General features: G+C 36.7%; 1 protein-coding gene across 8 annotated transcripts in view; it reads left to right on the forward strand.

The window, feature by feature from the left end:
- Positions 1–26,661, forward strand: part of msn (serine/threonine-protein kinase msn) — a 161,349-nt gene that overhangs the window by 25,566 nt on the left and 109,122 nt on the right. For all 8 annotated transcript variants that reach the window (XM_067790384.1, XM_067790390.1, XM_067790391.1 and 5 more), the window contains one exon: positions 2,422–2,487. In XM_067790384.1, coding sequence (XP_067646485.1) covers positions 2,422–2,487 — 66 coding nt within the window. The remainder of the gene's footprint in view (positions 1–2,421; positions 2,488–26,661) is intronic.

Consider the following 26,661-nt stretch of genomic DNA (forward strand, 5'->3'; position numbering starts at 1 on the left):
CGGAGCGCTTGCCAAACATTGCCGAGGGGCAACCCCGCTTAGAAAAATTTTCTCTAATTGAAAAACCTTATTTCTAAAATTTTGATGTTGCTTTGCCCGGGGTGCGAACCCAGCGCATACGGTGTGATAGGCGGAGCACGCTACCATCACACCACGGTGGCCGCCCGGTTCAAATGGTTCACACTTATTATGGAGGAAAATCTAAAAAAAACCTTTTAAAAAAAAAGATTATTAAAAAGCAATGCGAATTTTGAGAGACAGTGGTTAATGATCGTATCCAACATTTCACAATATCCACTTGCAGTTGATCCCAGGCAACTTCACTAAAGTCTCGCTCTGACATTTATTCCGGCTCTGTCCTTTTGGGTTTCTTCGGAGAAAAATCACCGTCCGAATCTGCTTGCCTGGTGTGTTGAGGGGTCGTGTGCTTCTTTTGTAAGCGTTGTTACTGCTCCACCTCCTCTTTGTAGTAGGCGATGTCTTTAGAATCGCTTACAGCACCATTGTTTGTTAGCTTATCAAGCATATGCAACGGCCGCTTGTAGCTGTGTGGTTTGATCATCCGGCCTTCGGTTTTCTTCCTGCTGTTTACCTTCTACTTTAACAGCCAGTGCACAGTGGTTGGCTTTTAGTTCCTGAGTACTATGGTAGATACTGACTTGTATGTTTGCTGTAATTTACTAGTTGTACTTTTGGTGTACTATAGATAGCATAGACGCAAGCACTAACCATCATCTCCTGAGAGGAGTGAGAAGCGTCTCCGCTCCGGGTTCCCTTACATATTGCAAGGAGGCTCTGTATAAGACCGTATTGCTCACAGCCGTTGTCGTAGTTGTCGACGGAGACGGAGTTTCACGTCAGTCGAAGACTCGCTTGTGTCCGATATCATTGTTCTTTTTCATTTCGTAAAATTTGTTTATATATTTTTTTGTTTTATTGTTGACTCCAAGTACGCCGAAGAGGTTTGGTTACTAAGGGTTTTAAAATCGTCCGGAGAGCCGGTATGCATGGAGAAGTCACTTATTACTTTGGCAGAACATCGGAGTGACTCGTTCCAGATCAGTAAGTAGTGAGTTTCCTGTTATCGCTGCAGTCACAGTTTGTTTTCCACTTGTATGGTTGTAAGCAATGCATTAGTGCTCTTAGTTCATCGCAGTCTGGCACTCACTGCAAGGACTTATCCCACTTGTCATTTCGAGAACGCACTATCTCAGCATTTGATCGAAAACCGCCACATAGCAAAGCTTTTGTTTAAAAACGACCTATCTCGAAATTTAGTTGAAGAACGTCCTTTGCCGGAAATTGTTTCGTAAACGCCCTATTTCAGTTCAAAATATATTGATTTTATACTAAGATAACGCGTTTTCGAAACGAATTCTGGAATAGAAAGTTTTTGAAAACAATTCTGAATTAGGATGTTGGTCTATCAAATTATGTGCGTGTTTCAAGAGCTTGTTATGATATGGCATTTTCAAAGCGCCAGATGGGACGATATTCCATTCAGCAGTCGGCTTAATGAATATATTGTGACGAATATTAGCATCACTAAGCTGCTACTAAATAAATGCACAACAACAATAAAGCAGCCACTGTTGTGTACATGAACAAATCAATCATTTACACCCATACATACAAGGCAACGAAGAGATACTCACAAACACATGTAATCATCAGCCGAAGTAGTTACAAATACAATAGTTCAAGAAGGTGAAACGTCTAGAGCTTTGTAGAAATATGCAGACGAGGCAACAGGGAGTATAAAAGCAGCACAAGCTGAGTAATAAGGAATCAGTTTGATTTAAATACGCAATTAGTTGTGAAGTATAAGCGTTATTGTGAAGTACTCTCAAAGTAGTCTCAGAAAGACCATTTCGCATTACTGAATATTGGAGTTATTTATTTATTTAGCGATTCGAACGTTTGCAGAAGATTTCAAATAAGCAGAATTTCCCTAAATTCGTTACAATATTAATTGCCTATGAAATCCGAAAATTGTTCACGCGTCATCGAACAAATTTAGTATAAACTATTTTGCCCACCCTAATCCATATGAGCATGTGGATGTGCATATTCCTCATAGAGAACAACCAAAAATAGTGAAATTATAGTAATTACGATCCAAATATCTAAAATAAATAAATCTGTTCAGTGTTTTTCCCAACAATTTTTCATTTGCTCTCATTCGTAATGCTTTTTTTCAATTTTTATCTTTTCTCTTCGTTCAAGTCATTGACCTGAGTGCGGTTGAAGTGATTTGTAAACAAAGAATTTGACTGACATGTACGCTGCGTAAGGATATTTATCGGTACTTTCAAATTGATTTTGTTTTATTGATACCATAAATTGTTATATTACTGATAAATAGTCTAAGGGGTCATATGTGTGTTAATCATTTTGGTTTTCCACCCTCTTTCGTTGCAGGATCCCGCTGGCATTTTTGAACTAATCGAAGTTGTTGGCAATGGCACCTACGGGCAAGTTTACAAAGTAAGTCATATTTTTAATTTAACAGCTTTATAATTCGCATCTAGAGACTCCTGAAATTACTTACGCGGTTTATCGCCGATTAGCCTATTATTCGTGGCGGAATGATTTCACAGTTACCTGTAATGATGAATCCTATACCAAACTAAAACAAAGCCGAGTATATTACGAGTTTTGATCGCACCAGGGGTTTTCGCTTTTTTTATGCCCACACTTCTTATATTGTTTATTTCGAAAGCGCTTTTTGCGACAAAAAACTGAAATTTACATGAAAACTATTCCAAAATCGTCATATTCGATTGCCTATTGAATGATCATGTGAGAAAAATTGTCTACAGTAAAAATAAACTGTACAAGTTGCATTTTGTTCATGTAGATTAGACATCCTCTAATGTAAATATTACATTGACTAAATAAGTAAAATAAATTTCTGCTCAATTTTTAACGGAAACGGTTAACGGAAACATACACCGAAACATTTTTTTTTCTCCAGGGCAAGACACAAATTTTACAGTTTTTAATGTAGATTCAACATAATTTGGTGTAGAGTTTGCATTTAAATGTTTAAATAATTTGAAATTATTTTATGTGCACCGCAGAAGGAAACCAGAATTTTGGCTTGTTTGGTTGCTTTCATATAGAGCGTACGCCTTCTCGCGAGATTCTCGAATTACATACTCGTAAGGCTCGTAAGGCCCGCGAGATTCTCGACATTCAATTTAATCGATTCATTGGCAATATTCTATACATTTCGGGGGTTTTACTTGTGGTTTTGCGGACATTTTGGCTTGTGCTCCAGAAGAAGTTGTAAGCTCTATATAAAACAGCCAATGAATCGATTAAGTTGAATGTCGAGAAGCTCACAAGTCTTACGAGTAATACGAGATTCGAAAATCTCGCATTCCTTGCGAGTAATTCGAGAGTCGGGAATCTCGCGAGCCTTACGAGTAATTCGAGAGTCGAGAATCTCGCGAGAAGGCGAGACTCGCCAGAAATCTCTTCTCGAACTGTTAGAGAAATCGTAATCTCAAATTACAAACTACAGTTCTTCCGATAAGGAACAAATGCTATTGTAGCCTCGTTATTTTATAACGCTGTAAAAATTTATGTATATTTAACGTTGCTGTCCATTCAGTAACATGATATCCACGGCCAAACTGTCCTTACGGTCCTATGATCCCATTCTTCGCTGTACAGTTTATGCCTTGTCTGCCACAGATTATATCCAAATCACGGTTTAGAAATTAGAGGCACACTACAGCCATGCATCACGTTGACCAAGACGTGAGTGATTTGTTTATATGAATACAGGCATATAATAGATCTTTTAATGCTGGAACCTTATACTTGAGATATATGTACATATATTTGGGGTCGGGGAAATCAATTACTTACTTAATTGGCGCTGAAACGCTTAAAGGGTAACGGCCGTTCAACAAGGCGCGCCTCTCTGTTTATGCTGGTTTCCAAAATAACAAGTACGTTACTATTTCGAAATTATGGCTGCCAACAGTGACGTGGCTGCCAATGCGCAAATTCGCTGACTCTGTGCTTCATAACAGCAGGTACTTCATTTTGTCCTCATTCACCCTCAAACCCATATTGTCCGTTTCTATTTCCATATCGTCTAAGTTCAGTAGGTAGTATATTTTCCTCTACATCAAAGTAAAAAAATCGCACTATAGGGGGTCACCCTATGTGAAACCTCGTTTAGTTTCGAACGGCTCGGCGAGGTCCTTCCCAATTCTGAGCGAGCTGATGGTGTTGCTCAACGTCATTCTGCACAGCGGTATAATTTTTGCGCATATTGAAAATCTGGTCGACGGTAGATTTGCCAGGTCTGAAGGCGCACTGATAAGGTGCAATCAGCCGATTCAAGGTAGGCTTCTATCTTTTGCACATTACACTTGACCTTATATGCGATACTAAGAAGGCTGATTCCGCGATAATTATATATTTATTTACAGATGTATGTTATGGGGGCTGAATATTGGAACACCGATCTAAAAGCCAGGCGCTCCTTCGAGAATTTCGATTTTCCATGCACTTATAGAAGAAGCTGCCGTCTTTTGTTTAGTCTTGCCCTGTGTTTTGCATCTCAACTAGGTCGGTGATGTCAGCCTTTGCATTGACCGAGAACATCAATCAGCACTCCTTATCCGTTAAGGCCCCTAAATAGGGGGATTTACCCATGTTTTTGTTTAAGATTTTTATTTAAAGTGGCTCTTGCGCGGCAAACACGAGGCCCATCTTTCCACCCGAGCCAAATATTAGCCAAATTGTGAACTTGGTGCTCAAGAGGCGAACGGAGAGTGGAAAGAAAAGGAAGACAGACACAGAGGAAGAGAGGAAAAAGTACAAAAAGCATGCTTCTCTAAACGTTAAAATTTTAACATGTGTACGTGCATATCTTGTATCCAACTTTTTAACTCTACTCACCTCTCCTAAATAAATTTAAATCAAAATAACGGCCAAGCTGTCTATACCAGCAAAACGTGATCTTGGCGAATGAGCAGCAAAAATGCCAATAAATAATATGTAACAACATGTACAAATAGGCAATAGTGTTAAACTTAAGACATTAGCACCACACGCCGATTGTCTAGCTAACCGGTTATTTCTTATTTCCATTTTCATTTTGAAGAAAGCATATGCGCCTGATTCATCATCGCCATTGACCATGACAACTCAACGGCTGAGAGCACCATCGACATTTGTTTCAACATCTAAGGCGGCTAACGCATTTACATTTTTACATACACATCAACTATCACAAACTCATAAATATATTGAAAATCTGTTGATATCAGAGACCGCAGGATAGGGATCTAATTTGTAAGATTGATGTCGAGACGATACGATCTAGGGTAATACTTTTATCACAATTTGTGTTTGAAAACATTTAGGTTTTAGTGTAACCACAATTTGGCCGATAAATTAATTAGCGATAAAGCGTTATAACGTAACGTCACAAAAGCTATTAAACGTGAAAATTTATCAACGTAAAAGTGTATTAGCGCAAAGTCGCATACTAGCATACTTACACCGTAAAACCGTGAGAGCGTATCAGTGTAGTAGCGGTAAAGCGAACCAAAGTAAAAGCATGGTAGCGGGAAAGCGTGTTAGCGTAACAGCTGAAAAGCGTATATGCGTTTTGTCGCACTGGTGTAAATGCGTAGTAGCATATTACTGTAAAAGCGTAAAATAAAATAAGTGTATTCGTAGACGAACAAGCGTGTTAGTGTACTGCCACTCCCACAGCCACGCATACCCTCCCCTAAGGCTTTTGTTATCATCGATTATTCGGCTAAGCTATTAGTCGATTTCATAAGTTTAATTTTGTGTCATGAAAATTAAAAAAAAATAAATAAAATTGTTAGCTGCAAAATGAGTTTCCGAAAACATAGCTGTGTATGGAATTTCTTTTCTAGTTTCGAGATTTTTAAAGTAGCAAAATACAAAATATATGTGCTGAAAGAACTATGCGAATACATAGTCGAATCTGTTTAATGCGTTTAGTGAATGCAAACAACTAGTCGATTAATGATTAGCAATTATTTTATTAAGCATCTCATGAGCTTAACACCGGCTTATAATAATTGAATATTCAAACTGAAAAGAAAGAAAGAAACATTTACTGGCATATTGCGATGGTACCATTTCGAAAACCGCCACGAATTCACCATCAGGCAATTTCGTAATGTTATCAAAGGTTTCACCGAGATTCGAACCGCGAATAACACGGTGAAACTGCAGTCACCTTAACCACAAGGCTATCCTGCTTGTACTTGTTTCCTTGCTTAATTCAGTTTATCTCATTTCTACACTAACAACACAATTGAGACTTTCGAGCTCTATATTAATTTGTGTGTATGTAGATTTTTTTTTGTAAAGTTTCTTTTTCGTTGCGAATGAGAAGCTTTGTAAACTCGGGCTCAGTTTTACCTTTGATAACATTACGAAATTTCCTGATGAGGAATTCGTGACGGTTTTCGAAATGGTACCATCGCAATATGCCAGTAAATGTTTCTTTGTTTCTTTTCATTTTCTCTTAGAAAAACATAATAATTGAATATTCAATTATTATATTGAATATTCAATCATTATAAGCCGGTTTTAAGCTCATGAATTCTTAAATAATAAGTTTAAATTGAACACACCATTAAACAAACATATTTATTAAACATCTTCTACTACTTAACCGCATCGAATTGGCCCTAAGTGTCAAAACTACACCAACTTGAGCGCTCTAAGTTTATTGCCGTTGAACACTAGATGGCGCCATAAATAGTGCCTGTTACAATTTTTTATTTTCGTTGGATAAAATAAACCGGCTCCTATCCCACTTTTTTTTGCTCTCATTAAAAAATTAAGCATCGCATTAATTTAAAAAAAAATCATTAAACATTAAAAATTATTTTCTGTCCCCTCTTGCCTTGGAGCTGCTTGAAAGGCAAGAAAGAAGAAACTATATGCAGATTACCAGCAAATTGTTTTTGCTAATTTTCAAAGTGAACGCATGAATAAGCAAATTGTTAAAAAATAGAAAAAAATACCTCGCGCTAGTCCCCATTCGCTCAACGCTTTCCCCATCTAAATTTTATTCAGTTTTATCTTTTATTTTGATAGATGTCTTCTTTGTCTACTCCACAGTGTCGCAGTTATTATTATTTTATTTATTTAAAATTAAAGTTGTTGTTTTCTTTTAAATTTTACTATGATAAGAATATAAACCAGTATTTATCTATCTGTGTTTATACCAATCGCAGAAGCGTTGTGACTTTGTATGTATGGAGCACACAAGGGAAGCGGGCAATTACGACTCCAGGCGCAAGTGCACTTTTTGTGGTTTACCAACAAAACTCTCAATCAAGTGTGCCACATTTCCGCCTAGTTGTAAATCATCGAATGATTATTTACTGTTCGATGTAACTCTAGTCCAAGACCAGTCAAACGCTCTGGAATTTGAATCAACTCATAGATGCGTATAGTGTTGTGCAACAAAATAGCCGCGTGAAAAATATTGGTGAGCTTGGATGACGAGATACGATAATAACATAAAAAAAGATAGGTGTCGGTGAACCTTATTTCCTGTGGAGTATAAAATAACGTTGTCGGCACCACAGTTTTATAAAATAAATCACTTCTTTTAATGAATCTCAGCCTTTTGCTTACAATAAAAAATTCGTGTACACGCTTAACGAAAACAATATCGACGTCTGAGCGGAAGGTCACCTTTCACTATTCTTTAACTAGCAGCTGAGATGGGGTATTTTCGTGGGGGTATCCTATCTCAGTTGCAAAATTTAATAAATTTACGCTGAGATGGCACTTTTTTTTTATTAAATTCCGATATAGGGCGTTCTTCCCCTCAATTCTGAGTTAGGTCGTTAATGAGTGTACTCAGATGGACTGACAAAAGGTATATATCTACCACCTACTGGCTTCGACAAGACTGGGAAACGAAATCCATATACTGTCCTTGACTCCGATTTCTGGCCCACTGACGGATCAAAATTTGATGAGAGAAAAACAGGAGCTAGTTCTATGGGCAGAACGTCATGAAATCAATACCAATGGGATGCTGTCCCACTATTATTCATGCAGAAATTCATGCAATAGAAGTTCGCTGTAGAGAATGTCTACTAAGAGGCTTATCCCCGAGAAGTATCCTCATTGTGACAGCCAGACAGCCATACGTGCCTTGCAGTCTTTAAAAAATATTTCTAAGCTAATGGATGAATATTTTGGATTCCCAGATGATCTGGGAGCCAGGATTAAGGTTTTGCCAGATGGGTTCTCGGGCATCAGGGACATGACGGTAATGAACAGGCAGACTACCTAGCCAATTAGGGCGCTATAGCAGCATTCTAAGGTCCAGAGCCCTTCTATCGGCAACCATTAGTAACTGGGAAACAAAGCAGTTCAGACAATACTGCATTGAATTGCCAGGGCAAACGAGAGTATCTGCCAAATACAATCTAAGCAGAGAGGACCTACGAACTCTCACTGGGGACTATGCGGGACAATGTAGTCTATGATATCACCTAAGTAAGTTAAATCTATTCGATACACAAATCTGTACGTTGTTAGCTGGTGGATGAAACGCAGGGTCACAATCTCTGCAGATCCGTCGCTCTAGCAAAGTAGAGACCCCTCCATATATGTAAGTGGCGCGACTCATATTCCCTTCGTAAAGTGGAGTAAAAAGTCTGAAGAGGATCTTAATACATTAAATGCCTTCACATACAGTTAAGTGAAAGGTCAAGCACAATAGATCTAAATAAAGGTCGCAGTGCATCGAGGCCTAATAATAAAAATACTGCCAGAAAGTAATAGATAAGTTGCCATTTTGTTGAGCAACACTGTACATATTTGTAAATCTACCAGGCAGCACTAACACTAAACTTAAAACAGTTCACCAAAGACATGGGCCTACCGCAATTGTGACACCATAAGCTGAAAGCCACGTACAAGCTGATTCGTCTTTGCTTTTTTATTGTTGCTTGGCTTCGTTTATATTTGGTACACTTAAGGTACGAGTAACGTGAAGGAGACAAGCAGCAGCTAACTGGTGGTGAGACAGCTGTGCATAAACGTAAACGAGTACAAATACGAGTCAACGGCAGTTGCAACGGACGTTCTTGTATAGACCGTGTAAAATCGAAGTCGCGACTCACCAAGCAGAAGGCGTGAATTTGCTAGATTACGTCTGGACTATACGATGGCTGGTGGCTGATGGTTTGTATGTATGTGAATGTAATTTTTAAAAGAACATTTTTTTATTTGCCTAAATTACTCATGGAAATTTGTTGTATGGGCTACCACAGAATCCAAACCGACTCATGCCAAAGAAAGGCTCAAAGTGGCGGCATGGGTACATTAGCATTGAGCTTAAGCGACAAGTGACAACAAAAGAACGGAATAATGAACTACTTAAAGTAAAACAATAAGGAATGGAAAGAAAAAACTTGTAAAACCGCTGTTTGTGGCGATTCTGTCACTTGGCTCACTAGGCTTAGTCATTGGATATTTGAAATATGACATAATGACAAAACACGTGCTGAGTTTGGCTTACGTTTAGAAAAATGTGTTTACATATTGTACCAGAAAATCATACCAGGTGCACAATTATAACATTGATGACTATCAGCTTGTCACTATAGCAAGTCGCTATAAACCACCAAGTTCGTTTGGAATTACATATTGAGACTTCCGTGGATGGACCAAAGAGCTTTGACTTTCTTTAAAATATGATCTAAAGAATTCAATAACTCTTGCTATATCAATATAAATTAATGTGCACTGCTTGTCAGCTCCTATCTGAACTCTACATTTCAGCCCCATAATAAGCATATAATTCTTTTCTAAGTACTTAACGGGGCATACAGTTCGTTTCTGAGCACTTCGTGTCAGCACCCTACTGGGCATATAGCTCCTTTCTCAGCACTTCAGGGGCATACGACTCCAAATAAGCAGCGCCCTTTCAGCTCCTTTCTGAGCACTTCACATCAGCTCCCCACTCCTTCCTCAGCATATCGCGCCACCTCCCCTCTGAGCACTTCACGTTAGCCTCCTACTGGGCATGCAGCTTATTAACATCATTCATACCTTCTTGTAAACTACCAAGGCCACTAACAGAAATTTATCTCTTCTCAGAGGTTAAACTCCTACAAAGATTACTTGCCGTCATCAGTCTCTTACCTACTTACTTACCTATTTGGCGCGCCAGTCACATCTTCGCTCTGCCAACTGGAGCCAATTGGTCACACCAAGAGAGTTTAAATCGTTTTCCACCTGGTCCTTCTAGCGGAGTGGGGCCGTCCTCTTCCTCTGCTTCCATAGGCGGGTTCCGATAGAAACACTTTCTTAGCCGGAGCGTCGTTCGCATAACATGGCCTAGCCAGGGTAGCCGCTGCGTTCAATTCGCTGATTTTGTTAGTGTTAATGCTGGTTCCCAAATACTATTTCGAAGTTATGGCTGTCAACAGTAATGCAAACACCAACATAGTCCAGCGAATTAAATCACAGTGGCTGCGCTGGCTAGGTCATGTTATGCGATTGAAAGATGATGCTCCGGCCAAAAAAGAATTCTTATCGAAACCCGCTTATGGAAGCGGAGGAAGAGGGCGGCACCCACTCTGCTGGCAGGACCAGTGGAAAACGATTAACATTCCCGTGGTGTTAGACGGCCTTAACTGTTTAAGCGGTTAAGCACCAATTTAGTAAGTATTTTGGCCTTTTTTCGGAATATTTGTGGTATTATTTCAAGACTGTTTTGGATGCTACCGGGATCATTTGAATCTGTGTCCGGATCGTAGTAAGGATTTATGTTAGGACTACTTCACGACTTAAGGATGATCTTCATCATCATCATCATCATCCTCCTCAACTCCTATCGGAGCATAGGGCCTCGACCACCGACTTAAATCTTATTCTGTTAGGTGCAGTTCTTGTGATGTCATTCAACGTATATCCTGCGGCTTCGAGTTCTTTATCCACAGTTCTGCGCCAAGTTTTCGCAGGTGCACCAGGTCGTCGGCTTCCTTGTGGATTCCATCGCAATGCTTGTCTGGCTATATTTACTGGAGGTCTTCTGAGAGTGTGATCAATCCACGACCATTTACGCTTGGTTATTTCTGTGGCAGCCTTAGGTTGATTTGTTCTAGACCATAAGTCGTCATTTGATATTCTTTCCGGCCATCGAATTTTCAGGATTCGGCGCAGACATTTATTAATAAAAACTTGTAGACGTTTCTGAATTGAAGTTGAGCTTTTCCACGTCTCGCAAGCATAAAACAGTACTGATTTAACATTCGAATTAAACAGTCGAAGCTTCGTTTTTAAAGATATTTGGCTGGACCTCCACACGTTTGCCAGTTGCCCAAAAACGATTCTTGCTTTGTTTATGCGAGACTGAACGTCCTCATCTGCACCGCTCTTATTTGAGACAATACTACCAAGATAAACAACGGACTCTACACCTTCGATTTCATTTTCGTCAACCGTAAGCATCAATGGCCTTGATGAAATACTATAGCCGCATCTTATGACTTTGGTTTTCGCTGTATTGATGCTTAGTCCGGCCTCCTTTGCATGTGTGTTGACAGCTTCTAAATTGTGTTGAAGGTCAGTACTTCTGTGGCTTAGCAGACAGACATCGTCTGCATATTCTAAATCCCCTAGCTGAGTGAAAGGCGTCCACTTTACACCGTGTCCATCATTTTCTGCGTTTCTCATAATCTCGTATAATGCCAAGATAAACAAGAGCGGCGAGAGTATGCATCCCTGTCGCACCCCGCTTTTAATTTCGAAGGGTTCTGAGAGGCACCCATCGTGACTGACCCGGCACTTAAATTCGGCATACATTGCCTTTATAATGTTGATTATTTTATTGGGCATCCCTCGTTTTCGTAGTATTTCCCAAATAAGGGATGATCTTCATACTTTTTCATTATTTGGGACTATTCAGTTCGTTCGGAATTGTTTTTGGAGTTTTTTAAAAGCCATTGCGGGATTATTTTAAAAATCGTTATTAACTGGGATCCAGTTGGCTTTCGCAGCACTTCGGCATCTTTTGAAGGATTTTAACGCCAATTTTTTGGCACCATTCGTGGTATTTTCAAACTTATTTAGAAATCATTTCTAGACCGTTTTCGAACTATCTCCCAATAGTTCTTTCAGCATCTCGGGAACATTTAGGGACTATTTCGGAGCTATTTAAAAATGGGTTTAAGGACAATTTCGGGATTATTGTTGGGACTATTCTAGCTTATTTCAGGCTCATTATTCGACCTGTAGTAATAATAATTTTTAAATCGCAGAAATTTACATAGACCGAGATCCATGAAATTTGGGATTTTTAGTTATAAATATTCTATCTTCGTACGGTTGCATCCGCTAGTGAAGGCTGATAAACAAATAAAGAAATGCCTTGAAATTCAAAATTTAAGATTTCATTTTTCCAACTCATAAATGAGCTTATCATAAAGATGTTATTAAAATGATTGTTTTTAGAAATGTATCTGATTGACAAAATGATGATAACCCAATTAGAAGCTATCTAATCAATGTCTAATGTTTCGACTTGCCTCAAATAGATTTACAACCAATTAGCAACTTTTATTCATCCCACAGCTCAGGTTTTTCTCATTATTCTCGTTTTTTTTTTTTCATCTAACGTAAACAGTTATAAAAAATATCATTAGTGATCGTAAGTAAATTGTAAAGGCAAATACGAGCAGTCGTTCAAAAAGTCATAAAGCATTGCCATCCTCGCCTGTGTGGTTAGTTGTAACATGCACTCACAAACCAGCATAAAATATGCCAACATGCTTAATATCTACGTCCGAAAAAAAAAACAACAATTGTATTATACACCATGTGACCCCATTCGAGAAACTGGTCCTTCCCACTAACTACACCACCAATAGGTGAGTACGTAAATACGTACGTGAGTAAAATGTCGCCAACATTTTTATCAGTGGTGCAGCCCCATGGCAATTATCATGTCAGCTAATAACGTCTCTGCACACCACCACCACACCAATCCACCAGAGTACTTTAACCTGTACGATCAATATTGGTTATTTTGTATTTGCAACCAGCACCAACACCTGCATCTCATCGTGCGTCAGCGAGAGCCAACTGGAACTGAAACTGCAGCATTCAATTGATGTGATCGCTCGTCAAAGATAAATAAATGGGTGAAGAATGCGAGTGGAGAATTGCGAGAAGCTGAAATATAGTATTCCTTCGTTACCTATTTGGATGGAGTTAACGCAACAAAAAACGCGCAAAGCGTCGTTTAATAAGAAAAATGAATTAAAATTCCTGGAAACCAATGATGATGATGATCACCACGATGTTGAACTATGGGGACCATGTTGTGAATCACTCGCAATGCACAAAAGCGTTTGGAACTCGTCTCAAACCGGATTACAAAGGCAACATGAATCTCCATTTATCTAATGGGCATGCAAGATCATTTCGTATGACTGGCTATTCAAAATAATGACTTTAGTGAAAGCAATATGGCTAAAAAAATTAGGTATAATAATTATGCTAATAGCTAATAAACCAAGTTGTTTCATTATCTATCAGAATTGTAACTCACCTGAGAGATTAATGCACATTTTTCAATATATAATATACGGCTCGGATCGCATGAAGAAAATAAAAGTTGGAACTTCATTAAACTGATCTGGAGAAAGCCCTGAAATAAAATCGATAAAGTACTGAAATGTTCTGGGAATAGTCCACGAATGATCCCGAAAATAATTTCGAAATAGTCCTGCAATGATCCCGAGAACAACTCTGAAATCGCCGGAAAAACACTCGAGAAATGATACCGAAAAGTGTCCAAAATTATCACGCAAACAATCCTTTTATAGTAAAATAATGGTTCCCAAAATGGTCCCCAATACAAATCCGAAACAGTTCCGAAAACAATGTCTAAGTGACCCTTACATAGTCAAGAAAGTAGATTCAGATTCAGGTAAAATTCCAAAATGGTCTTGAAATAATTCAGAGATAGTTTGGAAATTATCCTGAAATAGTCCCGGAATGGGGACCATTACAATTATTTCAACAATTATACCGACAGCAATCCTGAAATTATCAGTGCCAAAATGCCAAAATGACACCGAAATAGTTTCACAGTGGTACCCAAATTTATACCGAAATGGATATGGTTCAGAAGTTGTTTCCAAATGATTCTGAAAACAATTTCCACACATTCCGGAAGTGATGAATGGTGTCGAGCAGCTATAGTATATTTATCACACAATAATCACAGGGGTGCTTAGTACTGGATGTTGGAAAGGACGTAATTCCAAGCCATCCGCCTAAATCGTTGGAGCTGACGATAAGTGTGGGCGGCTGGAAAGCACATGATTCCAAGCCACCCTCCCAAATCACTGCTTATTTAAAGGAGGGAGTCGTTGGTGTCAATATTTTTGCAGTACTTATGGAAGTCAGTATACAGACAACGAAGAGGTTCGTACATTTCGAAATAACACACCTACAATCTCTCTACGACTCTGTCATGTAAGAAGATGAATAATAACGTCTGGATTAGGGACGAAGAATTCTTGAGTGATCCCACGGTAAGTCTTTTAGCGCAAAAAGCGGAAATTGCTTTTAAACCGATTCTAATTTGTCGCAGTGGGTCTGATGACGTGGGTTGCATAATGTCGGAAGTATATTTCAATATTGGCCACGCCAAAGATATAAAGAGAGTTTTAGTAAAATATGGATCATTAAATTCTTTATACCATCATTTGACAAACGCCAAAGTTCCTTTCGTTCTGTCCACGCAACATTCTATGTGCAATTTAAAGTCGAGTTTAGGGTCCGTCGTAATGCCTAGGTCTACGAAGCTAAACATGTGATTGGTAGGACTTCCTTGTGAAGCACATGAACTTGCACTTCGGCAGGTTTAGGGACATAACATTTACTTTACACCATTCAACTAGGATCTTCAGATCCGTTTGAAGATTTTGGTGAGCGGATAGGCATGACAACTTTAACATCATCAATTAACATTAGCGGCTTACAGTACTTCAAAACGTTTGGAAGATTATTAATGAAAATAAGAAGAAATTGCTTAGATTTCTATCTGAATGTTATAACGATTTTTAAACCGATTCTGGAGAAGGAAGTGGGAGGTTGACAGTGCTCAATATTGGTCTAGGCCAAACAGTTCACGCAAGGAGCCATCCCCCTAATGGCAATTTTTTTAAAAACGTCAACATAGATCTCGACTTATGTACATATGTATATAACCATTCTTTGCTCAATATTATTTGGCTAGGCCAGCATACTTAGAGTTATAACGATACAAAAATAATTAAAAAGTAACTGTTTCCAGGGTTTTAAAAACACTTATGAAGCTGTAGCTCATTTCAGTCGCTGCGACAAAATCACAGATACATGAATATTTGTCAACTCTATGTAGATCTGATTTATTTCTTCATATAAGGAAACAGCAAACATCTGAAAGTTGTGAGTTCCCACTCTTGTTAAAGGTAAGGAAGGGGAAGGGAACCGTAAACATTCATTCAAATTATCTGCTTTTATCTGTTTCAAAAATAAATTATGCAGTACAATTTTTGCAATTCAAAACAGATAGTTAAATAATCTACCGTCAGGCCAAACAAATAAATATCGAATTTTTGTACAATGTTATGAATGATTTATTTCCTAGAGGATTTGCTTAATGCGCTATGTTTGCCATCTGAATATTTATTTACATACTTCCGTGACTTCTGTAAGTTAGCAAATATAGAAAATAAATCACCTATCATATCACGAAATGTCGAACTGTGTATTTGTGTGTTTTAAACCTTTTCAATACAGAAAATTGTACAATATGTTTACCTTAGATAAGTATTTGTTCTGTGTTCTGTAAAGGTAGATTGTATTATGGTACTTGAGGTAATTTCAATTTGCCATGCTCTATTAGGATATGATGAAGGTGCGATAAGTTCTTTTTGTGAGCCGTAGCCAGGTCTTCTGAAGCTAGGACAGTATTTTGCAACTTACTTGACAGAATTTAGCTCATTAATAAGAATATTTATTAAGTTCTCATTTTGATAATTACGACCTTCAGAATTATATAATGTATCGTTATTTCTCGTTAACTGATGAATTTAGTACTTAATAATTGAAAGTGAAAGAAAAACATGAATTATGTATCAACGTCGTCAAGTTATTTGACATAACAGCAAAGCTAAATGAACTCGTTTGCTGTAAACTTTGCTTACTTAGTTCAAATGTAGTTGTTTGTATAAAACATTTTCTAGGTAAACACGGACGTGACACAATGCTTATTTCACGGAAATCTATTTAACTCTACCAGGGTCGATAAGTAAATGCGATAAAAATGGCGAAAAAATCGTAATCGTGTATTAAGATTTGTTCTAAGCATTCCAAATGAGAAGTTTAAAATGTATTCTACATTTTATTGCGCATTTTTTTTTTTTTTGACAATGTTATTCGCAAGGAAGGACTCTGGTATGATGGTGCTATTCCAAGTCTTCTTCACGTGCACACAAAAGGCCGACTCATGAATGTGCCTGAAAACATGGAAACCTGCAAACAGAAAATACTCCACGGTAGAATAAAAAATGAACACACAAACACTTTTCAGACGAACCCTTGAAAATATTTTGCAATGCACGGTAAACAAAAAACACAGCTGTTTTCAATTGGCATAATTTCACTGCAAGCTTTGTCATATCAATGAAAACGGCTTTTCATACAACGTCAAATGCGTTTGCCATCCGATTTGACTATGAAGTTACAATTAAAATGACAATTAAGTGAAAACGGCATTTGCTCAGCTGTATGACAAATTTGACATCTAAAATTCATTTGTCAATATACTGGAATTTTTTTTTAATTGGCAAACTGATGTCCCTTGAATTTATAATACAAATCTCCCTGTGACCATGTGTAATACCTAAAGAACCCCCTAAAGGGGTCACGTAATTTGGGTACGTTCCATAAATAGGTTGCGAAATAAATTAACGCGAAATTTGAGGTTATGCTTGGTTTTCTTAAGACTGACATCAAAAACTGCCTCAAGCTGACTGAGTTGAAGTTAAAAGCATTTCCATTATGTCACAATACTGACTCGGAAGTCGATAAAGTAGTGCGTGGTCAAAACCCTCGCTAAAATTTTGTGTTCATTTATTTCACAACCCATTTCATTATCTCCTATTGTTTCACCGCTTTCATATATATTGCCAAGTTTGTGGTCAAATTTGACCAAGCATTAGGTTTTGACCACCATTATCGACTTCGAGTCACAGGAAACGCATTTGATACTAAATGAGCAGAAGGTCAGTTTGAGGCAGTTCTTGATGTCAGTCATTTGGCCTAATGGAAACCAAGCATAAAATGAACGACCAAAATCTGAAAACACAAAATAAGTTAAACGAGTAAAACTACCGGCGTAAAAACCATCCCAATTCCGAATGCAAACGAAAACAATCTGAATGCAGGTACATGAATATGATTTCATAATCATAAAATGGGTTCAGAACAAATAAAAGGATGATAAAAAATTTTAAGGACTACCTTTATATAAATGGACCAAAAAATAGAAGGCAATTTTTCCTTTAATACAGACATAGTCTTGTTGAATTTTGACTAAAAAAGTTTAACAATAGCTCTTGTAAAAGAATTTTGGGTTTTAAAATTATGAAGGTGGTGCGCAATCTTACAATTTAAGGCAAACCATGTACTTGGGATTAACTAATTGATTATTTAAAATTTAAACACACGCTCTACCCAAAATTCTTTTACTAGAGCTATTGTTAAAGTTTTTTAGTCAAAATTCAACAAGACTATGTCTGTATTAAAGGAAAAATTGCCTTCTATTTTTACAATTTGTTTATCATCTTTTTATTTTCAATTTTTTAGTACTGCCTACAAAAAGGCAATTGCAACTTTGATTAGTAATTTAAGTAATCCCTAAGTGAAAATTCTTATCTTTATTTATTTGTTCAAAATAGCAAGATTTAAGAGAATTAGTGGAATTTTCGCTGACAACACTGGCGAAAACAACGGAATTCCACCTCGCATCATACCAAGAGAATTCCACCTCGTTTGTCAGCTACTTAATTTGCACAGCTGAAAATCGTGGTGAAATTCGCATAGGCCTGAAAGTCTAAAAGAATCGTGGTGAAAGTCGCGTACGCTTAAAAGTATGCAAGGACGTACATTGAGTTCGGCCTTCAACGAGGTGGAATTCTACAACGCCTGCAACACTCAGGAGGCTAGCCATGAAGGTATGGCCTAATCTTCTAAATAGTTCGACTTGTGCGTTACGTAGCTCAAATTTTTTGATCAAACATTGCACTGTCACCGAGTTCAGGTTTCAAGTCCAGGAAGTTAGTAAAAATCGATTGCAAGATTCCCAAATTAAAACTAGTTTTCTCAATATCTCGATCCATGCGCCACCTAGTGGAATTTTTTTGATAAAATATTGCATTGCCATCGAGTTCTGACTTACGTCCCAAGTTTCATGTCTCTAGCTTACCGGGAAGTTACTCGAAAATCGGTCCCAAGATTCCCCCCGTTTTTAAAGGATTTGCAGTTATCTTGACTAGCGCGCCACCTAGCGTAACTTTGTTTTCTATAAGTTGTATTGTCACCAGGCCTCTAACCAAGTGCCAAGTTACAAGTCTCTAGGTAACGGGGAAGTTAGTTTAATATGGATTGAAAGATTCCCAAATTAATATTAATTTTCCTAATATCTCGATCTATGCACCACCTAGCGGAATTTTTTGATAAAATATTGCATTGTCACCGGGTTCTGACTTACGGCTGAAGTTTCATATCTCCAGCTCACCGGAAAGTTACTCTAAAATCGATTGGAAGATTTTTTCAAGGATTTGTAGTTATCACATTTAGCGCGCCAGCTAGCGGAATTTTGTTTTCTGTAAATTGTAATGACACCGGGTCTCGAACTATGTGCTAAGTTACAAGTCTCTAGGTAACGGGGAAGTTAGTTAAAAATGGATTTAAAGACTCCCAAATTAAAATAAAATTTCCAAAGATCTCGATCCATGCGCCACCTAGCGGAATTTTTTGATAAAATATTGCATTGTCACCGGGTTCTGACTTACGGCTCCCGTTTCGTATCTCCAGCTCACCGGGATGTTACACAAAAATCAACTGCAATATTCCCCTCGTTTTTCAAGGATTTGCAGTTATCTCACTTAGTGCGCCACCTAGCGGAATTTTTTTACAGTAAATTGTATTGTCACCGGGTCTCGAACTATATGCTAAGTTACAACTCTCTAGGTAACCGAAAAGTTAGTTAAAAATGGATTGAAAAATTCCCAAATTAAAATTAATTTTCCTAATATCTCTATTCATGCGCCACCTAGCGGATTTTTTTTTGATAAAATATTGCATTGTCACCGGGTTCTGACCCACGGCCCAAGTCTCTAGCTCACCGGGAAGTTACCTAAAAATCGATCGCAAGGTTCCTTTCGTCTTTTCAGGGATTTTCGTGAATCTCGATTCGTCTGCCACCTGGCGGCATTTTGTTTTCCACGAATTATAGTGCCATCGACTCGCAAACTATGTGCTAGGTTTCAAGTCTCTTGATCACCGAGAAGTTAGTTAAAAGTCGATCGCAAAATTTACATTTTAAAATTAATCTTCTGTATATCTCGATCCGTGCGCCACCTTGCGGATTTTTTTCACTTGCATTGTAATGTCTTCCAGACAGTGTTGCCAGGTGATGAAAAAAAAAAAGAAGCTAGATTGGCAAAAAAAAAGGTTAGAAAAAGCTAAATTTAGAAAAAAAGCAGCTAAAAAAAGGCCAGAAATTTTTTTGGTTAATTCATAACATTTTTTTTATATTTTAGTTTACACATTTGAAAATAAAAACTTATAAACATAACTTCTTGTTTCAAAACATATCAGGCACATTTTCCTTGACTAGCACATGGAATTACTTTAAATGATTGCATATGTGTATATACAAAAAAAAATATTACAAACTAATTATTTATATAAAATATTCCCCGTCTGAAGAATCAGAAGAGCTTAGGTCTGCGTATAAAGTTTGGCTATTTACCATAGATATGAGATCATCGGTAATTTCAAAATCATTACAACATTTAGATAAGCGTTTTAACGAGCATCTAATATTAAGCAGCGCATTAAACATTTTAATTTTTAGTTTGTTCCTTAATTTAGTTTTCAGAATTTTCATGCCACTAAAAATTCTTTCAACCTCCGCGTTACTGAGTGGTAATACTAAAAAACTAAATATGAATTCGACAAGTTCTAAAAAAGGAGGTTCGTTTAATGCATTTTTATGTTCTCGGACTTCCGACCAAAATTCCATGGTGGAGTGTACATTTTTCCATTGTATAGTTATAAGTTTTCGCCACTGCAGCTCTATTAATGCTATTTGACTTGAAGAATAACTACACTTTTGTAGAGAACTCATATTATTAGGTATTAGGTGTTCACAGGAACTATTGAAATTATTTAATTTTAGAAATTATTAAAAATACATTCGGAGTAAAAAAGGCTAGAAAAAAGTCACGAAGCTAAACCCAAAATTTCGAGGCTAAAGGCAAAAACAAAAGGCTAAATCTAGCCTCGAAAAGGCTAACCTGGCAACACTGCTCCCAGATCTGAACTATGTTCTAAGTATCAAGTGTCTAGCTCTACGGGAAGTTACCGAAAAAGACTTTTCCGTGGGTCAAAAATTCGTATGGAAATGAGGGGACAAACATGAAAGGGACTTAATATAAAGGTAATAAAATCATCCAACCATCTTTCTAAATTGCGTCAGTTATCGAAACACAGGGATAACGTGGTGGGAGGTCGTGTCCATATTTCATCACCGAACTTCTACGCGTTGTACGACCGTGAACCTCCCATAAACCACAATATTTATGAATGCTAGTTATTACTTAAGACTGATAAAAATGACTTCGTTTTACACTTCCTGGTTTCTTACATTAAAATTTATTTAATTTACTGCTTGTTTAATTAAACAAACAATAAAATAGTCTTTAAATAATGTGACTATCGGCGCATTATGTTGACAATCGTTAAACGATTTTTATGCCTATTTGCAGTCACATGATTGTATGAGCATTCGTTTTTTATGTCAAATAACTTTATTTTGCTTTGTTTCGCGTCGTATTTAGTTTTATTACTCTGACTATTCAGATCTAACAAGAAACATTTGTGAGCAACCCAGCCTTAGTCATGTGCAAGCAAACTCAACGAAATCCAAACGACAATAAGTGACTCAAAACCCATGTTTTTCAAAATATTTAAATAACATATGCGCTATAGGAGTTTGATTTTTGATGTGTACCTAGTTCTTAAGGGTTTTTGGTACTAAGCAGCTCAGCTCTAATAGAATTTGGTATGTGGGTCATTACGTAATGTTTTGTCGAATTTTATGCTATGCACAACCTATAAATTAACAATTTTGAGTTAGTTCATTTTAGGCCGAGGTGTGCGTTATTCTTTTATATGCACATATAGACCGTCGCGAACAGGTAAACAAATTTTGTGCGATTATTAACGCACAAATTGCATACATACAGATATACACATGTGAGTAAAAAAAAATGCAGCACAAATTTTCAAAAAATTCTACCAGTTGTTGCTTTTGTTGATTCTAAAAATACTTATATGAATTCCATAACGAAAACAATGCAAACAAAATTGTATTTCTATAAATAGAACAAAGCAAAATCCGTTCTTAAAGTGAAACTGCCAACAACAAAGCCATGGCTTGGCTGAATGTGTTTGTAACAGTTCAACCATTGCAAGAGTGCTGTATCGATTCCCACTCCCAGGAGAAAAGGCTTTGAAGAGATTTGCAAGGTATAATCGAAATAGCTGACGCCTTGTCCGTCCTGATGCCTCGTTGTTTAAATTTTTCCAAAATTATTAAATAAATTTAAATTGGAAAATGTTTTAAAAAAATGTGGATTTTTTAAAAATTTGCGTGAAGATTTCCAAAGTTTAATTTCACATTTTTTTGAGTGTTTTGTAGTACGACTCATTTCAATCTGATGTCGCAAAGTACCAATTTGAGTTCTGCTTCGTATCGCTTTTTGACATTTTTTCAGATTTTCTTCTATGTAAAAAAGGAAAAATCATATGGAATTATGTATAAATTCAAATTTGTACTTTGTTATAAAACTGATTGGCCTACGAAACATAAATATTCAAAATGTTTCTGAAAACTCTAAGTAAAAATTTCGAACTTTTAGAATTTTTGAAATTTTTCAAAACTGTTTTTCATAGTTTTTGTTATACAATGCATACAAGTTTTCTTGTTTATATTATCCAAAAAAAAAAAAAAGACAAAATTTGAAAAGTGCAAATAATCTTTGGTGCAATTGTTTTGCTCGCAGGTGTATATATGTATAAGTATTTATCTCATGCAATACGTAAGTAATCTCAATTATGCACAAGCAATAAAATAAACGAACTTTTCGGCCTAACGCCTTTTCTTTAGCTGTATTTTTCAACCAGCCTTGAGCATTATGCCCCCCTCCGTTTGATACATGACGTCGTCATTGTCACCCTTTGGCCTTTTGCACTCAAGTTGCGCTGAAAATTAGCTCAGAAAACTCGAAAAAATCACTACTTACTTTTAGTAGTTTTTTGGATAGTAGTGGATTATACAGATCGCTTGAAATTGAATTGAGACCTGATGGCTTTTATATCTTCAAAGATCGATGTTTTTGAGCTAGCTGGAACTACACGCTTTTGATACTCGCTATCTTCCTAATTTTATAAGCAGACTTTATAGCTACTGTACAGTCTTATAAAATCAGCTTTGTTCTTAAAAACCAAATCGAAGCTTTATCTGTGCCCCATAATGACCTCTGCTTTGCTTATCTATGGATGCACGTGGTCATACGGTTCAAACTTTAAGGTGTTAAAGATGATACAGCTGTGAACACGAAAATAGCAGCAAAACATTATTATGCAATTTCTTCTTTCTTCTTTTTTTTCATGTTATATCATAATGTTTCGGAATTCTTTCTTGTAAAATAAATTTTGCAAATTTCATATCGACTGCTGAGTGAAATATCTCCCTATCTCGGCTGCCGTTTCGAGCGTCCTATCTCAAATTTTTTTTATAAACACCCAGCTAATGTCAAAATGAAATAAAATCAAAAGTTTGCTCAGATAGGGCGTTTTCGAAAAAGCAGCCGAGATAGGGTGATATTTCACTCAGCAGTCGATATGGAATGGTTGTATATACTTTCTGAAACCGTTTTTGTAAAAAATTTGAATTAGAGTTTTTAGAAATTTTCTAAGTATATAGTTTTGTAATCAATCAACTTTAGTCTAACTTAGTTCAAGTTTGAAGTATCTTAAACCTCGCATTGAATTTTGACCATTTTTTCCAATGGGTGTTTCAGTTTTTCATCATACAATTGTAAAATTTTGTAGGTTGTATGGGAGAAAACCTGAAAAGCACGCTCAAAAAGCTTCCTGCAATTTAAATATAAATAAAATAATTAAAAAAAAATTTGAAGTTAAACGGTTTTATTGAAAACAATACTTACATGAAGTAATAATAATATTAAAAGCTAGAAAATAATTAGGTAAGTCCTAGGTACTAGTCATCACACTCCTCATCAATCTAGGGCGTTGATCAGACAATTAAATGGAAGGGTTGGTCTCGTCAAATTTCTAAAAATGTGAGGCGTAGTATAACATTATTTAGGTTCATTTGGTATTATTTATGACTATCAATAGAAATTTGACACTTTTTATAGTTATTGCATTGTCATCGGGTTCTGAACTACATTATTCCAAGTTTCAAGCTTGTAGCTTATCGGGAAGTTACTTAAATTTCAATTACAAAATTCTGTACGCCCGGCCGTTCAAGTCAAGCTAAATAAAACCGTTTAAAAAAGATGCTTGAAATGTACATTATAAAAGCATTTTACATTTTTTCGAAAACATTTTCGAATTTTTGAACTATTTTCAAAAAAAATTTCGAATTCGTTATACAATTCATCAACGTTTTTTTAACTAATGGTATTAAAAAACAAGTAAGGAAAGCTAAGTTCGGGTGTAACCGAACATTACATACTCAGCTGAGAGCTATGGAGACAAAATAAGGGAAAATCACCATGTAGGCAATAGTTCTATGGGTGGACGCCATTTAGGGATATCGCCATAAAGGTGGACCAGGGGTGACTCTAGAATTTGTTTGTACGATATGGGTATCAAATGAAAAGTGTTAATGAGTATTTTAAAAGAGAGTGGGCCTTAGTTCTATAGGTGGACGCCTTTTCGAGATATCGCCATAAAGGTCGACCAGGGGCGAGTATAGAATTTGTTTGTACGGTATGGGTATCAAATGAAAAGTGTTAATGAGTATTTTAAAAGGAAGTGGACCTTAGTTCTATAGGTGGACGCCTTTTCGAGATATCGCCATAAAGGTGGACCAGGGGTGACTCTAGAATGTGTTTGTACGATATGGGTATCAAATTAAAGTTATCAACGAGGGTTTTAAAAGGGAGTGGCCCTTAGTTGTATATGTGAAGGCGTTTTCGAGATATTGACCAAAATGTGGACGAGGGTGACCCAGAACATCATCTGTCGGGTACCGCTAATTTATTTATATATGTAATACCACGAACAGTATTCCTGCCAAGATTCCAAGGGCTTTTCATTTCGCCCTGCAAAACTTTTTCATTTTCTTCTACTTAATGTGTCACACCTATTTTGCAAAGTTTTTTCTAAAGTTTTATATATAAACCAATCCAACTACCATGTTTCATCCCTTTTTTCGTATTTGGTATAGAATTATGGCATTTTTCGAAAATTTCGATATCGAAAAAGTGGGCGTGGTCATAGTTGGATTTCGGCCATTTTTATTACCAAGATAAAGTGAGTTCAGATAAGTACGTGAACTAAGTTTAGTAAAGATATATCGGCTTTTGCTCAAGTTATCGTGTAACGGCCGAGCGGAAGGACAGACGGTCAACTGTATATAAAAACTGGGCGTGGATTCAACCGATTTCGCCCTTTTTCACAGAAAACAGTTATCGTCCTAGAACCTAAGCTCCTACGAAATTTGACAAGGATTGGTAAATTTTTGTTCGACTTATGGCATTAAAAGTATCCCAGACAAATTAAATGGAAAAGGGCGGAGACCCGCCCATTTTGAAATTTCCTTTTATTTTTGTATTTTATTGCAACAAATCATTACTGGATTCCAATTTTGACATAATTTACTTATATACTGTAAAGATATTAAATTTTTTGTTAAAATTTGACTTAAACATTTTTTTTTTAAGTGGGCGTGCTCGTCATCCGATTTTGCTCATTTTTATTCAGCATACATATAGTAATAGGAGTAACGTTCCTGCCAAATTTCATCATGATATCTGCAACGACTGCCAAATTACAGCTTGCAAAACTTTTAAATTACCTTCTTTTAAAAGTGGGCGGTGCCACGCCCATTGTCCAAAATTTTAGTAATTTTCTATTTTACGTCATAATTTCAACTCATCTACCAAGTTTCATCGCTTTATCCGTCTTTGGTAATGAATTAACGCACTTTTTCGGTTTTCGAAATTTTCGATATCGAAAAAGTGGGCGTGGTCCGATATCGTTCATTTTAAATAGCGATCTGAGATGAGTGCCCATGAACCTACATACCAAATTTCATCAAGATACCTCAAAATTTACTCAAGTTATCGTGTTAACGGACAGACAGACGGACGGAGGAACATGGCTCAATCACATTTTTTCGATGCTGATGATTTTGATATATGGAAGTCTATATCTATCTCGATTCCTTTATTCCTGTACAACCAACCGTTATCCAATCAAAGTTAATATACTCTGTGAGCTCTGCTCAACTGAGTATAAAAATGACAAAATTTGCTACTATTTTTTACTCGCAGCTGTACATACATACGTGTTTCAAACCAAAACATTCCTAAAAAACATAAATATTAACAGACTGTTAGACCTCATAAAAGGTAAATTGAAATTCATTACGTGTTTGTCAGGAATTAAAATCAGCAACAACTTGATTTAATAGCACTTCAGTTGTTAGTTGAACTTAACGATCAAGTGTAATTGTTGGCGGTGTATTGTTGTGATGTGCGAGTTTGTTATTTTGTTTTATTTTAATATATAGTTTTTTTTTTTTACTTTTTCATTGTATGCATTGCCAATGTCAAAATCATTCCGTTCGCAGCTGCTGAGACAAATTAGTTGCAGCAACATAAAAACACAAAAAAACATGTTTTTCGAAAATCATACGCACAGTTGCGCCTATTTTGCACTACACAAACAAACACACTGAAGCAATCATAACCGCCTGCGCCTCACTAACGCTTTTAATCACATTAGCTAGCGCTGACATAGTCTAGCGCAGTAATTATTACGCAAATTATACACAAAAGTATGAAATAAATGGCAAAAAAACATTTTATTAAAGTCATTGACATATTCGTTGTGTATACCCCTTGCAATCACCAAAACACACCCATACATTCATACATGCAATTGCATTCATAATAATTTTGTTATTGGTGTGCTTTTTATAAATTCCGTACGTACATGACTATCTACTTAAAGGCAACCAACACTCCAATCGCTCAAGCAAAAATTGACAAATGCTCTGTCATATAC

The sequence above is a fragment of the Eurosta solidaginis genome, chromosome 5, assembly GCF_040869045.1.
Source record: "Eurosta solidaginis isolate ZX-2024a chromosome 5, ASM4086904v1, whole genome shotgun sequence".
NCBI lineage: Eukaryota > Metazoa > Arthropoda > Insecta > Diptera > Tephritidae > Eurosta > Eurosta solidaginis.